The sequence below is a fragment of the Lepidochelys olivacea genome, assembly GCF_965140295.1.
Source record: "Lepidochelys olivacea isolate rLepOli2 genome assembly, chromosome: 3".
In the NCBI taxonomy this organism is placed as follows: domain Eukaryota; kingdom Metazoa; phylum Chordata; order Testudines; family Cheloniidae; genus Lepidochelys; species Lepidochelys olivacea.
This window is the reverse complement of record NC_140413.1, coordinates 48347828-48364655: the sequence shown is the minus strand read 5'-3', so window position 1 is coordinate 48364655 and position 16828 is coordinate 48347828. Positions and strand designations below refer to the sequence as shown.

General features: G+C 42.9%; 1 protein-coding gene across 1 annotated transcript in view; it reads left to right on the top strand.

Moving 5' to 3' along the window:
* The window catches only part of DST (dystonin), a 473375-nt gene that overhangs the window by 75497 nt on the left and 381050 nt on the right, over positions 1 to 16828 (top strand). The window contains exon 4 of the mRNA XM_084622757.1: positions 250 to 457. Within this exon, the coding sequence (XP_084478883.1) occupies positions 250 to 457 (208 nt within the window). The remainder of the gene's footprint in view (positions 1 to 249; positions 458 to 16828) is intronic.

Genomic DNA, 16828 nt, shown 5'->3' with positions numbered 1-16828 from the left:
ACACTTCTTCCGCATAAACCCTCCTAAATGCAGTGTCACTAAATCAGGATATTTTGGGAGTACCATCTGTGGAGTTACACACACATACCCATATAAATATACAACGATGGTGAGCGACCTATTTTGTTCAGTATTTTTATTTCTCTGTGGGGTGTTCGTAAAACACTCCAGGCGGACTGGGCTGGCTGTATGGCGACCACACTATATGTTGTATATCCATGCAGTTTCTGTGTATCTCTCTTTCTGTAGAGCTCCGGAAACGCCTCCTACCGATGCTCCATGTCTTCCTCTGCGGATTTCTCCGATGAAGATGATTTCAGCCAGAAATCTGGCTCCGTGTCTCCGGCACCAGGGGACACGCTGCCCTGGAACCTGCCGAAACATGAGAGATCCAAGCGGAAAATTCAAGGCGGCTCCGTGCTGGACCCAGCCGAGAGAGCAGTGCTTAGGATAGCCGGTAAGACCAGGCTCTAGGCAGCCAGTGAGACCCACCAACCCGCATGTGCCCACACCGTGGGCTTGCATGAAAGAGATCATGTCAATTATTTATGCCGAGGGGGGTTGTTCATTGGAATTGTGAATATAGCCTTTAAAAATCCTGCAGGGCCGTGGAGAAGTGACTGAGCTATTTGGCCATGTTTTCCGGTTGGGTGAATTAATGCTTGTGGGAAAGGGAAAAAAAGGATGAAAAATGTGCAGGTGCGCCCATTAAACTTTAATGTGAGAACGCATTAGCAGTGAGCGGCTCATTCGCAATAACTCTGATTTCACATTGTGTCTACATCTTGATCGGTGTACACACAGGCACACTTAATTGTCTTTTGTATCTTAATGGCAGAGAGGCCACATTAAATCAATGGAGAGGCTGGGATCATCCAGCTGGGCTCTAAATATGCTTTTAGGCGTTGTATGTGGTAACAGTGTCTGTGTAGAACAGCTCTTTGTCCATGTAGGCACATTGGGGGCCGTGCCGCTTAGGAGCCCCTCGATTGAATAATGTAGGAGAGGCACTAATGTGTTCTGATATGTAGATGGTCACTTACAGTGGCAACGAATGGTATTGAAACAGGGCAGATGCCTTGTTCTCCCCAGCTGAAAATTGACAACACCGTGTAAATTAATTCTGGGGAAAGGCAGTGGCCATCTGTGTTATCCACAGAGGTTGTTTTTTTGTCTCTCATCCCTTCCCTCTTCGGGGTTTATTTCAAAGATGTTTTCACCTAATGGGGCGATTGTGAGGATGCAGGGTCTCGGACCCTCTGTGGGGATGGTTGGTATAGCAGCCAAAGGTCTTTCCTCCCCATCCCGCTGGGTAATCGCTGCCCTTAGCCAGTGTAGTGTGAAAAACTGCTCTATCTTCATTTGCACCGGCACAGTGCAGAGCCAAGGTTTCTCCAGACCTTGTGTCTGGCGGAGAGGTCTCGTAGGATCCCTGCTGCTGGTACCCGGAGATGGGAGAGGCAGGCAGCAGGGAGCTGGGAATCGTGCAGACAGACAGGCATCCGCGTGGGTCTCATAGGAGTCCTCGGAAATTCCACCGACTACGCCCTACCACGCGGCTGCCCCCCCGCCCCCCCCGGCCATGGGGGCAGAGCACCCAGGGGCTTGCGCTCGGCCTGGGTGAGGGAGGCAGCAGGGAGTAGGGCCGGACTACGGGCTCTGAGTTGATGGCGAGGGGCGATGGTTTGGACACCGCGCAGCTGCCCAGCCCGGCTGTACATTTCTGCGAGGCAGGGGGCGGTCTGGAGCCTGGGTCTTGCGCCGCTCACTCGGGGCCGGGAAAGCCGCGTGCGTGTCGGGGGTGTTGCACGGCGGGGTCAGGGAGCCCGGGATGCGGCGCGGCGCCGACGCCCCCGTGAGGCTTTGCAATGGGCAGGGCAGAAGGGCCCAGCCCGCGCGGACAGGCGCGAGGATCCGGGGCTTGGGGAGAGGCCGGCCGGAGGCGCAGGCGCAGTTGGCGCTCCCTGACACGGCGGCGCGTGTGAGCGGCGGGGACACCTGCTGCAGCAGCAGCGAGCCCCTGGCCCCGCAGTCCCCCGGGCGGGAGGGGGAAATGGGCGCTGCTGCTGAGCATCCCTAACCCGGGGGGTCCCGGCCCGCGGGATTCCCACCCCCCCGGCGCTGCGGCGGGGGAGGCATCGCGGGCTGTGCCAGCCTCTCTTGTCCTGCGCAGCCCACGGTGGTTCAAAATAGAAACCCCCCCCCCCGGCGTGGCACGTCTCGGGGGACGGGGCCCTCTGGCAGAGCAGAGGTGCGGGCGGAGGTGGCAGCTTGCTGCTGTCCGGGCTGGGGCGGAGGGGGAAAGCGGCTTCCCGGGGGTTTGTATGGAAACCGAGGCAAGGGAAAGGTCCTGGCCCGAGAAGGGTGCGCGGAGGGAGGGACCCCGGGCAGCTGGCGGCTTCTTAGCGGCACCCTACTGAGCTTTGGAGAGAAAAGCCGGGCCAGGGCCGCCGAGCCAAGCACAACACGGTAGCTAAACCAGAGCCAGACAGGGAGCCAGACGCCCGGGGAAGGGAGGGCACACGGAGCAATCTCCGGGAAGGGCTCCTGCTGCAGCTCTCATTCCGGCAAAACCCTCAGTGCACTTGCACAAACGGGGCCAGCAGCAGAATCGGGCCCTGCGTGATCACCCAGGAGCGATTTAACTATCAAGAGGGGTAGAAATGTCTTCATGAAGAAGGATCCGGAGGTCACCTCCGTGGCCGGGCTGTGGCGCCCATGGTGTCCTGGAGCTGCTGCAGCTCTGGCTGCCTTCCTGCTCTCGGGCCGTTAGCCGAGCGCAGGGATTTGCTGCTAATGAAATCCGAGAGGAAGCCCTTGCTATTGGAGCCACACACATGCTCACACACCGCTCGGGAGGGGGCATGGGCGTTTCCTCGGCCAGCTTGCACAGCACCCCTCCTTCCTCCCCCCCTAGCCTTTTTTTTTTGCAGTTCCCAAGGCTTCGTGCTGTCTGCAGCCTTGGAGTGAACTGGTCAGTGTTACCCTCTAGCCATGGCTGGTTACCTCTCCCCTGGTGCTTACCACTATACCGAAGAACAGGAGTACCTACAGGCTTACGAAGATGTCCTGGAGAGATACAAAGGTACAGTAGATTAGCGCTGCAGCATGGGCCATGGGTTTATTGGGTATATGCTAATAGTGTAGGGCTTACTTTAAATAGCACTGGTGGTTGCAAGTAAACAAGGGTCAGAATCAGATCCTCTGGATATGTGCTATTCCAGTCCCCTACCAACAAGAGTTTGAAGTTGAAGGTACTGAAACGTCCTTAGACAAGATCCATTGCCCCCTGGAGCGGGTCATTTCTTATGGAGCAGTCTGTTGATTTCTTTCACTAAAGCTCTTAAGTGAAACCTGTCCTTTTCTTGCTGAGTGTGAGGACACCACTGACATTTCAATGAGATTATTCTAAGACTCTACTGACTGATGCTTGTCTGGGGTGAGAACTAGTAAATAAAACTGTATCCTATGGTCCTAATAAATCCAGTAAAACGCACCACACCGTTTTTTGAAAGATCCTTTTGTGCTTAAAGCTCTAATATATGTTGTTCTTTTCTATAATTATGTAAGAACGACTGCTTCGTGCAACATTATGAAGCTTTTTCATTTAGTACAGGAAGAAAGATCTTTCTAATGTACATAAGATATAGACAATTCATTTTATTCTATTAGAAATGTTGCTTGTATTATTTTCTTATCCTTGATGGTATGGAAGAGGTACATAGGACACAATTCATTATTTTATATTTTAGTGCATTGTTAATATTAAACCTTAATTAAGATCAGATCTTAAACATTACTTTGATCTAGTTTTTAACAAGAGATGGAATTAAACATACTGAATCTTCATCCTGAAAATAGTCCCTGTGTGTACATTGCAACATATTTGGTATTTGCTGTTTGGAATGCTTTTGCAATACCTCGGGCCCTGATGGGCTAGGTGGTTTCAGTTTTATATCAGAAAGTCTTGACTTTGTGATTTTAAGATACCCAACAATAAATTTCCAAAAAGTTGTAAGGGTGTTAGCTACTGAATTCCCACTTAGTTTACTGGGAGTGGCATAGTTAAAGCAGTTTTATTTGAAGATGTGTTAATTTTATTCTATCCTGATTGTTAATGGCAAAATTAAAAACAAAAATTAATTATCTTCAAATGAGATTTATCAGGTCTGAGAGTGCCTGATTCAGTTGTAGATCATGTATCATTAACACTATTGACAAATGACTCCTTTGTGTCTATTGTGTCAATGTATCTAGGGAGCATGTACGCTATTTCTGTAATAAAATTCATTAGAACATTTTAAATGAGAAATAATTATTATGTTTATTAGATCCTTTAAAAAAGGAAATGTTTGTTCCACTCTATTTTTTCATTATCAAAAGTGATTTATACACATTTCTGACTAATTTTTTTTCCAAATGTTGATTTTTAAAGCAGGCAGGCTGTGTTCAGATTATCAGATCAAAAGTGTTGAAAACCCTCAAGTGTATTTATTTTTTGCTGCTGTGATTTAAAATTTAGCTGAACAGATTTAAATTAATTTTAAAAAACAACAACAACAGCAAAAAAAAAAACCCACCAAATTTGCTTCCAGAGACAGATCTGTAGGTTTCAGTCTAGTTTATATAGTCACTTGATAAACCCAGGACAATTCATAATGGATATATTATTTTAGGGCTTGATCCTACCGACCTAAGTCCCCTGATTTCAATGGTAGTTTTGCCTGACAAAGAGCTACAAGGTGGGGCTACCTATTTATTTTTTTAGTGTATTCTGTAATTGTTGAAGTTTGCTACCTTATCTGTGGGGAGGGGGATTGGACACATTCATATTGTATTTTAAAATATGGAAAACTCCTTAAAATGTTTTAGTAAGCATCCAGTTTCTTTTGCTTTCATTTTTTGGTGGTGTACTTAGCTCATCAATATACTGTACTTGGCAGCTTGTTACATCCAATCACTAGGAAAAACGGTAAAGATTTTAGCTTGTTTTAATGATGAAACATTGAAAAACTGGAAAATTATTTTCCAATGTGTTTTCAAGCCGGTTATGATTTCCCATCAGAGTCCCAGTAGTATGACTTCACTACAGTGATTGTTATCCTGATGACTTGCTATGGGAGCTGATCTAATCAGAAAAGAATGGCTGCAATATATGCTTTAAACAGGGAGTGCCATTTCACAAAACTTTGAAAGAAACTGCATTTGTAGGTTTTTTTAAAAAAACCTAACAGAGAAGGTAATAACTTCCGTTTTTGCTTTTTCAAGGTGAAGAGTTTTAATCACTTTAATTCAAACATTTTTTTTTGCTTACAGAATATGCTTGTGTTCATTTGGGACGTTATCAGGGTGCCAAATTATCTATGCCCCAGCTGTTGAATACTGTAACTAGCAGAGTCAGCTGTAGAAAATTCATTGCCTCTCTTGGAAGGCATGGAATCATATGATGCCGTATCATTAAGAAATTCTGGCTATTTGATTTAGAAAAAAGAGGAATCGAAAAATAAGTCCTGTTAAAGTGTAACTGCAAAGTTTTGATCTTCACCTTTTTATATAGCCAGGATAGACCACAGTTGTGGAAGACCTTACATAAACAAGAACTTGATCGCTTTAACAGTTGAAACCAAGGTATCTTGTGTGCCTTGCAAATGCTGCTGTTGACCATGTCTTTAGCTGCGACAGTAAATAATTGGGCAACTGTTCACTAAATCCGAGGTAGCACAGAAGAGCTGTTTGCTGTGGGAGAAAAGGGTGTTGTGTCCTGATTCTTGGTCAGTTCAGTCTCTGAGTAGTCAGTTGTCTCTGACCATCCTTTTTTCCCCATTGATTCTTTTAAAGCTGACTCACAGCAGAATTTCTAAAGCCTTCTGATGAAAAGTAAAAAATCACGTTACCTCAGCTGATACAGAAATCATATTGAATAAAGCCACTTATTCACGGGAAACATTGCTTCTTTGTTCGTAGTTCCTCTAGAAATGGTCAAAGGCAATGCCTTTGTTGTGATGGTGGATATAAAATATCCAGTACATTTTATATGGAAACATACAACAGATTTGTCTTGTTTGTGATTTAGCATGGAAGATGCAAAATGATACAGTATACGTACTGATTAGCATAATTACTAATAGCTATGGGCTTTGTCCTTCAATCCACCACTGACGTTAGTGGGTGTTCCATGTGCAGAGAAGTGCAAAAGTGGTCTGTTTTTACCCTTTAAATTATCTTATCAACATGTCTGAAAATGAAGACTGATCAAATTAATCATCTAGTACATCAGTCCTAACCATATATAGTTAATTTGCCATGGTGGTGATTAACCTGTTTTTCCATTATCATTTTGTTTTTAATGAGAATCATTTCAATCTATACCAGTGGTTCTCAAACTTCTTTTTTCGCAGACCACTTGAAAATTGCTGAGGGTCTCGGCGGACCACTTAATGATCTTTCCAGATGTTGTTTGTACCATTAGCTAACTATTGTAAAGTGCTTTGGATAAAAGTGCTATTTAAAAAAAATGCTTAATAATTTATTTTTTTTGTTCTACAAATAAAAGCACACAACTCATATTTTAATATCAATATTCTTACCTTTCTAATGCAATGGATGTTTCCTCTCTCCCCCGCCTCAGAAGTCCCATAGCTAGGGCCAGGAAGGAGCGGGGGTCTCTCCCCCGCCTCAGCAGCCAGAGCTGCTGAGGCTGGGAAGGAGGGTAGTCTCTCCCTGGCAGCTGCAGCCCTGGGGCTGGTGAAAGTCACCTCTTTCTCTAGCCGCCGCAGACCTTCATGTCCCAAATTCCCTGACCCCCTCTTCTCACCCCACTGCCCCCTCCCACCTGGCTCCTATTTCCCCCAAGGCCACCACCTCACCTTACATGTGCGTCTTCTCCAGGGTCCAGGCACCTATTTGGGTGGGTGGCCCTTCATTCTCTCATGTGCGGCTGCCCAGGTGTGCACCTTAGAGGGAACTATTCGCGGAGCACAGTTTGAGAACCTCTAATCTGTACATCCTATGTATATCATTTTAATTTACCAGACACTATCACTGTGAATTACTGGGATGGATTGTTCCATCTAACAAAAGTAGTTTAAAATGGGGTCTCTGTCTTTAAATGCATAGCTTTTGAGAAGAGTTACTTTGGTGTAAAACTGGAGTAATGCAACAGGGAATCAGGCCCTACATTTGTAATCCGTCATATTTTATTATCTTTTCTTCTCCCTCTTTTTTCTGGTATGTTAATTATAAATAATTGTTTCATAAAAATGAATTTAGTTTAGTTTTTACAACTATGTAGGAAAGTTTCCTCCCTTATATCACTGTTGAGGTTGTGTCATCTAACAGCTAGATCTAACAGCTATGTGTCTATTCTGAAACAAAGAGAAAATTCTTAAAATGTTTATAAATACATCGTAATTATAAAGGAACATTCTCAAAAAGATATGTTTTTTAAATAAATGTACACAGCTTCCTGGGCCATGCAGACTCCAGAATGCCATGGATCTTGGCTGGAAAGGAAGCTGCTCTATGTGACAGAAAATTCAGCTTGACAAGGCCATCCATAGAAAAACAGTCCTGCTGCTCTGGGTCTGGAATTTGCTATGGTGATGGTGGTGTCATGTAAATAAGTTCTCAAAACCTTCAGCATTTGATTACTGCTTCCTTTAAAGTCCATATGAATGGCTGTGGAGCAAATAGATTTTTCCCATTTTAAACTGCAGTGTCTGTTCAGGGGGGGAGGATCATGGATGGGGAGAGGATGGCAGAATTTAGTACACCATCCTACACCGTCAAAGACATCTAGCATCTAATCAACTGCTTTTCTAGATCTAGATTTGGACTCTATCAGCCTCAAGAAAACTGAAGTGTTTTACTGGCCTGCTCCAGGAAAAATGTTTTTTGCCCCCTAAATTGCAATTGATGATACATTGCTAAATGTGATAAGAAAAATTTTGCTATCTTGACAGCACTTTCGTAATGCCATGATCGATGAAGAAATCACTCAGTGCATTTCTAAAACCAGTTCTGCCTGTGGTCGATTTTGTCACTGCCTGTAGTGTGTGAGAAGCATTCAACTTCACACCAAGATTAATGCACGCCTACCATGCAATCCTGTTAAGCACTCTTCTCTATGGCTGTAAAAATGGCACTTGAAGCAACTAGAAGATTTTCACATGCATTGTCTGTGTCTCATCTGTAACATCAAGTGGTTGGATAGGATACCAAACACTGGAGTCCTGGACCAGTGCTGTATGACAAGAGTTAAATCCCTAATCATACAGGCTCAACTTCGTTGGTCTGGTCTCCTTGTATGTATGGATGATACGCAACTTCCCAATTAAAAATGGAAGCACATATGGTGGAAGGCCAATGAAAATGATACAAGGACACTCTCAAAGCTCACCTAAAAGCTGGGTGCTTCAACCCAAGCACATGGGAAGCTGCTGCTGCTGACAGGTCAGGTTGGCCGCAGACCTGTTGGTCTGTGGCTAAACCTATGTAGAATAGCAGAACAGAAAAAGCTAAAGAGAAATGTGAGCAAAGAAAGCAGGCTCTGGCATGAACATGTGGCCATGTCTGCCTGACGTGCGGGACGCATCTGCGGATTCCTCACTGGTTTACATTCATACAAGATGATGTGCTGAAACAAACTGACTCTCGTATGTCGACTATGTCGGAAGGCGCCAATACTTCTGTGGGTCTCCATGTATGAGAAAAGTAATCAGAGTTTGGCTCTTTATTTGGAAAACTAATAAAAGTCTCTCATAGATTTTCTGGTACTTCCCAATTCCAACTGGCTCAAAAATACTAAAAGTATTTCATCCTGTCGTGTGCTTATGGTCAGAAAGAGGAGATGGAATGGCATATGAAAAATTATAATTATAATTTCTCTTAAAAGGCTTGGTTTGGGCTCAGTGCACATTTTGGGTGACGATTTTGGCTGGTTCCTATATAGCTAATTCACTGGTCCCTAATGATAACATTTATTTCTTTTTCATACAGACTTTGATTAGGATTTTTTTTTCCATTTCCATTAGTTAAAGTACACACTTAAATTTAAGTATGAGCTTAAGTTCCATTGATTTTTATTGTGCTTAAAGTTATGCACATGCTTAAGTACTTCGCTGAATAAGAACGCTTAAAGTTAAGTTTAACTAATTTGTTGAATTGAGGCCTTAAAGAATAATTTTTTTGTAAATGTCAGACATAAATGCAGCCTTATTGCTGCATGCCTGAAATGTTTCTTGAAAAGAATCATTAGAGGCTTGTAATTTAACAAAGCCTTGATTTTTCTGTAGTGGGCGAAAATATTCATCTACTGAATGCTTGTAGTCAACCAAGCTTTCAGACAGGTGAAATAATGCTTACAAAGACATTACAGTTCTCAAGTAAAATCTTGAAGTCCGTATGAAGAGCCAGATCCTGCAAGTAGATGGGTGTAGGCGGACTCTTGTATCTGTGTGGTGACCCAGGGACTTCAGAAGTCCATCTGTGCAGATCAGTTTGTAGGATTGGGGTCTAAGTTATTACTCAAGTCCTTATACATGAAAACTCACTTTGAAATTACTTGTCTTCAGGACATTGGAATATGACCCTAACTGAACTGAAAATGTATTAAAATAGCTCTACATTTCTTATAATATTATTAAATAATAATAATAATAGCATTTGTGCACAAGTCATTTTATCGGTTGATAAGTAATGTCGCAATTTTTAAAATCCTTGCATGTTAAGTACAAATATAGTTTTACTGATAATAATTAGAAATAATTTATTGAAAGGAAAAACGTGTTAAGGATTATATTCTGCTCACTGCAGTCACACAAGTAGTTCCATCAATGATATTGAAACTGTGGGAATAAGATGAGCAGGTGTAGGCTTCTGATGGGTCATATCTGTATCTATATATTCTGTCAAATACGGCATTTCAGAAGAGTGGGCCAAAATCTGCTGTTAGTTGTTGAACTTGAAATGTCAGTATATTATAAGTGTAATTTCATAATTTATATGCAAAAGTAACTATTTTTCACTCATGTAATGTACCATATACATTGAAATAGGACAGCAATCAGCTATCCTTCGGGTTTAGTACTCTAATTGTGTCTGAAAACTTCATTGCTCTAGACTCAGATTCAGGTAGCCAGTAATCTGCCAGCTGACACTTTATACCACTTCGGTCTAAAATTAGTAGATGTCCTCTGTATTAGCATTAGCAGAAGAGTATATGTTATGGTTCACAAAATGGGTAAAAGCCAGATTCCTTTGTACATGTGTTTGAATTGCCTCTCCAAACAAATGCCATTTGAACATTTAGTGGGATAGAAAAGGGCATAAAAGCCATGGAAGTGAAATGGGTATTCTTTCATCCCATTTGTGATCTTTTGCTCCAGCTGATCTGGTTACAGTCTAAATGTTCCTCATGTGATCAGATCTCTTCAGCAGAGTAGAAGCAGCTAAACATTGACAAGTGATATTTTGGACAGACATTTTGAAATAATAATACAACCCACAAAGTGCTACTAAAACAACTTTGGTGAAGCAAATGACAGTCCTGATCCTGCAGTCTGTAGTCAGGCAAAACTCCCATTGACTTCAGTGGGAGTCAGGATTGCAGGAGTGGACCCCTGATGTTTTTTAATCTAGAGATTGGCAATTCACATATATACTGAAAATTAGGTGTGCCTAAAGCATTCATTTTAGAAGCCACTGCAGTAGAGTCACCCATTACTTATGGGGGTAGAGTATTTTTATCAAGATAGCTCTTGTAACAGAGGTGGATATTTTCAAATGCACAAATAGCAGTTAAGGGCCTAGCTTTCATTTACTTTCAGTAGGAGTCAGGCTCTTAACTGCCATTTGTGCCTTGGAAAATCTTCAGAGAGTATAGTTCAGATTAGAGCTTGATTCCTGAAAACATATTATATTCTGCTTTGCTGATTAATTGTGCAGTTAAGGCTAAGTTTGTTGGAGGGTTTTTAATCTTAAATTCCTCCTTTGGAGGAACATTCAAGATCATCTCCAGAAGGATGGTAGGTTTCATAAGGAAAAAGGGTATCAGAGTTCTCTTTGGTGTTTTAGAGGAAACATTTTTCTCATTACATGGCTTTATGAATTCTACCTGCTTGCTGAAATTTTCAACAAAATAATTAACTGTGGAGAAACATATTTTTGTTTAGATGTAGTTTCACTGACATAGTTATGCTAGGATGAGGATAGGATTTGGCTGTGTGTATGAGGGAGGGAGGAATGGGCAAAGCTAATTTTATTGGAAGACGGTCAAAATGGATTAGGTTCCTTGATAAAATTATCTGATCATAAAATAATAATTGTTGTCGTCATAATGACATTTTGGCACAGTGTTCTCTAGTTCCATTTTTTAATAGTTAACCTTTAATATACAAAAATTCATGCTTGAGATTTTCAAATCTGACTCTCTACACAACTGTAATTAATTTCAGCACGTGGCCAAATCACCTAGCCATCTTTGAAAATCTCAACCCATATGCGTCTTCAATACGTTTTTTTGTTAAGAATTCCATTACTGAGAAACAGTTCACTTTTTCTACATATCCGGTTTCTTCATGTAATCCTTATATATTTATATTTAAATAGTATTGTATTTTTTGCTTCTAGAGCAATAGGCATGGCTGTGCTTCAAGGCTTATATTAAATTGAAAGATATAAACTATTGTAGTTGTAAAGAAAGCCAGAGGTCTGATGTGTTGATTCAGAGTGGGTTTAGAATCATGTGTTGAACGATTGATTCTTGCTGCACATATCATGAGTTCTTTTCATTTGTAAAGATTATATTAGCGTGCCTAAAACAATGCATTGTTTATATGTCCTGACATTTACAGTGTCAAATTGAAACATTTGTTAGACTTTGGTAACCAAGTAGTACCCAAGGGAGCTTAAGGAATGCAGTATTTTTACTGAGGAGTAAATTTGTGTCCACATTGACTTGGAATCTGATATCAAATGTATGGATTAAATTAAATAGCATGAGAAAATAAGAGAGATTCCTTATATTAACCATGAAAGCTTTCTGAATTTGGGGGATTGCATGTTAGAAATGTACTGCTGAGGCTCCCCTGGCTTTAGGCAATAACTTCAGTGTACAATATTATAAAGAGCCTTTTGAAGATTTAGGCATCTAACTTTAAAATGTCAATGGATCTTTTCATATTTTAAGGACAGTGACGTTTTTGCTTATATCTCCACCAAACAAAGTATGCTTCTCCCTGACTGACTCTGACATGTCTCCATCCTCTTGTCCTTCACTTCCCTCCTCAAAACTTATTCATGAAGGTTTCAAACTGTAGTCTTCTCTTCTTAGAAATCATATAAATGAAATGTGGAAGAACAATAACAACAATATAATAAAAAAAAACCCAAACAGAAAAAACCCTGAAAAGCAAGACTCTGAACCTTGGAAATGTGTGTTTAAGATACAGTGTGACAACTTATTACTGTTACCCTTGTCCTCCACTCCCCCTTCCACCCAGGTTTGAGATCATTACTTTCAAGTTATATTTGGGGGAGATTTTGCACTGGCTTTCTCAGGTGCTTCAAAAGAGGCAAACTCAGCCAGGATTCCTCTTGGGAGCTTTCAGTTAGTGCACACTCACTAAGCCACTGTTGGGAACTGCTATCACAAATAAGGATCTGGGAATAAGGAACCAACCTCCCATCTGTTGGAGAGGGAGTAGCATATTTTCCCTCTGCACTGGTGGTTGGTAGGGAAAGGGGCAGACCCATATTCCTACCCTCACCCTGCCTTTTCCTGCCCCTCATAAAACACAGAGTGCGGGTGGAAGGAGGGAGCAGAAACCACAGATCTTTTGGCATTCTGGCATTCTGAATCAAGCAGCTTGAGAAGCATTTAACCTCTTCAGAAGGGGTGTGCCTCTGCAGAAGGGCTGGCCACAATCCAGTAAACTCAGCAGTTGAAGTTCCTTAGATCAGATTCTGATCTCCGTTATGTGGGTGTAAAGCTGGAGTAACTCCACAGACTTAAGTGAAATTGTGCCACCTCCACTCTTATCTACTTGGATCAAAATCTGGTTTGTCTATTAAATAAAAATTTCTGGAACTATATAAAGAATTACATTAAAAACACACAAAAAACTGTTAGAAGAATGTTAAGGTAGTAAAGTCAAGCACTCAAAAGTTAGAAAATGCCAGATTTAAGGATGCCTGTGCAACTTTAATTTGGACCTCTTGTGTGTTTGGATTATGATACAGTTTTTAATACTTGAACACATGCTGTTTTGTTCTACAGAGCCCCTGCCTCTCTCAGTGAATGAGTAATTATTAAATATTACTTTTCATCCTCATTCAGTGTGTGGCCACATGCCTTATTTACTGCACACCATACAAACTGTACACTGAATACAAAATTATTAACCTCCTGGGGTATTTATGGTGGTTTTCAGCATAGTATATGGGAATACAGACACGGAGAAATTAAGGCCAGAATTATCAAAAAGCATCCACTAATTTTGGGTGCCCAACTTGAGACAGCTAGGGCCTGATTTTCTAGAGTACTTGCATATTTATAGAACATTATATGTTCAAATCACAGCTCTAGATGTCTTCAGTTGTGAGTGCTCAGCGCTTCTGCAAAACTGTCTCTTGACCCCAGTGGACACCCAGAAAATGAGGAACTCACAACTAGTGATTAACTGAACACTTTCAGTGAGTTGCCAGTTATCACACAGAAGCAGAGATAGAATTCAGTTCTCCAGTATGGCACTCAACTGCCTTAACCCTGGTTAATGAGGTAGGAGATTGCAGTAAGAGAAAGTTGTTATTGTTATTTTGCTCTTAAAGACATTGTCATCAGTCACTCCTCACATACCAGATGATTACTTGTAAATACATTCCATTACAACCGTTAAAACTATCTTCCTGTAAGTATTCCCTGCTTCATTCACTACACATCTTCCAATTTCTGTAGCTCAGTGGTTCTTAAACTTTTGTACTAGTGATGCCTTTCACATAGCAAGCCGCTGAGTACAACACCCCTTATAAATTAAAAACACTTTTAAATATATTTAACACCATTATAAATGCTGGAGGCAAAGCCGGGTTTGGGGTGGAGGCTGACAGCTCATGACCCCCCATGTAATAACCTCACAACCCCCTGAGGAGTGTCGACCTGCAGTTTGAGAACCCCTGCTCTAGCTAATGAGATAGGGGTCTTACAGACAACAGCTTTATTCAGAGCACAGCCTGGATTCATTCCCAGAGCACTGTCCGTATGTACATTGAATGAGGCGGGGTCCTGTAGAAAAAATAGTATGGGATCATGTAATGAAACAGTCATAATGTGCAAATTCAAGGTGTCCAAATCAAGGTTGCAAGGGCTAATTATCACAGCTGTTGTATCATAGAATCATAGAATATCAGGGTTGGAAGGGACCCCAGAAGGTCATCTAGTCCAACCCCCTGCTCGAAGCAGGACCAATTCCCAGTTAAATCATCCCAGCCAGGGCTTTGTCAAGCCTGACCTTAAAAACCTCTAAGGACGGAGATTCTACCACCTCCCTAGGTAACGCATTCCAGTGTTTCACCACCCTCTTAGTGAAAAAGTTTTTCCTAATATCCAATCTAAACCTCCCCCACTGCAACTTGAGACCATTACTCCTCGTTCTGTCATCTGCTACCACTGAGAACAGTCTAGAGCCATCCTCTTTGGAACCCCCTTTCAGGTAGTTGAAAGCAGCTATCAAATCCCCCCTCATTCTTCTCTTCTGCAGGCTAAACAATCCCAGCTCCCTCAGCCTCTCCTCATAAGTCATGTGTTCCAGACCCCTAATCATTTTTGTTGCCCTTCGCTGGACTCTCTCCAATTTATCCACATCCTTCTTGTAGTGTGGGGCCCCAAACTGGACACAGTACTCCAGATGAGGCCTCACCAATGTCGAATAGAGGGGAACGATCACGTCCCTCGATCTGCTCACTATACCCCTACTTATACATCCCAAAATGCCATTGGCCTTCTTGGCAACAAGGGCACACTGCTGACTCATATCCAGCTTCTCGTCCACTGTCACCCCTAGGTCCTTTTCTGCAGAACTGCTGCCTAGCCATTCGGTCCCTAGTCTGTAGCTGTGCATTGGGTTCTTCCGTCCTAAGTGCAGGACCCTGCACTTATCCTTATTGAACCTCATCAGATTTCTTTTGGCCCAATCCTCCAATTTGTCTAGGTCCTTCTGTATCCTATCCCTCCCCTCCAGCGTATCTACCACTCTTCCCAGTTTAGTATCATCCGCAAATTTGCTGAGAGTGCAATCTACACCATCCTCCAGATCATTTATGAAGATATTGAACAAAAACGGCCCCAGGACCGACCCCTGGGGCACTCCACTTGACACCGGCTGCCAACTAGACATGGAGCCATTAATCACTACCCGTTGAGCCCGACAATCTAGCCAGCTTTCTACCCACCTTATAGTGCATTCATCCAGCCCATACTTCCTTAACTTGCTGACAAGAATACTGTGGGAGACCGTGTCAAAAGCTTTGCTAAAGTCAAGAAACAATACATCCACTGCTTTCCGTTCATCCACAGAACCAGTAATCTCATCATAAAAGGCGATTAGATTAGTCAGGCATGACCTTCCCTTGGTGAATCCATGCTGACTGTTCCTGATCACTTTCCTCTCGTGTAAGTGCTTCAGGATTGATTCTTTGAGGACCTGCTCCATGATTTTTCCAGGGACTGAGGTGAGGCTGACTGGCCTGTAGTTCCCAGGATCCTCCTTCTTCCCTTTTTTGAAGATTGGCACTACATTAGCCTTTTTCCAGTCATCCGGGACTTCCCCCGTTCGCCACGAGTTTTCAAAGATAATGGCCAATGGCTCTGCAATCACAGCTGCCAATTCCTTCAGCACTCTCGGATGCAACTCGTCCGGCCCCATGGACTTGTGCACGTCCAGCTTTTCTAAATAGTCCCTAACCACCTCTATCTCCACAGAGGGCTGGCCATCTCTTCCCCATTTTGTGATGCCCAGCGCAGCAGTCTGGGAGCTGACCTTTTTCGTGAAGACAGAGGCAAAAAAAGCATTGAGTACATTAGCTTTTTCCACATCCTCTGTCACTAGGTTGCCTCCCTCATTCAGTAAGGGGCCCACACTTTCCTTGGCTTTCTTCTTGTTGCCAACATACCTGAAGAAACCCTTCTTGTTACTCTTAACATCTCTGGCTAGCTGCAGCTCCAGGTGCGATTTGGCCCTCCTGATATCATTCCTACATGCCCGAGCAATATTTTTATACTCTTCCCTGGTCATCTGTCCAACCTTCCACTTCTTGTAAGCTTCTTTTTTATGTTTAAGATCCGCTAGGATTTCACCATTAAGTCAAGCTGGTCGCCTGCCATATTTACTATTCTTTCGAGTCATTGGGATGGTTTGTCCCTGTAACCTCAACAGGGATTCCTTGAAATACAGCCAGCTCTCCTGGACTCCTTTCCCCTTCATGTTAGTCCCCCAGGGGATCCTGGCCATCCGTTCCCTGAGGGAGTCGAAGTCTGCTTTCCTGAAGTCCAGGGTCCGTATCCTGCTGCTTACCTTTCTTCCTTGTGTCAGGATCCTAAACTCAACCAACTCATGGTCACTGCCTCCCAGATTCCCATCCACTTTTGCTTCCCCCACTAATTCTACCCGGTTTGTAAGCAACAGGTCAAGAAAAGCTCCCCCCCTAGTTGGCTCCTCTAGCACTTGCGCCAGGAAATTGTCCCCTACGCTTTCCAAAAACTTCCTGGATTGTCTATGCACCGCTGTATTGCTCTCCCAGCAGATATCAGGAAAATTAAAGTCACCCATGAGAA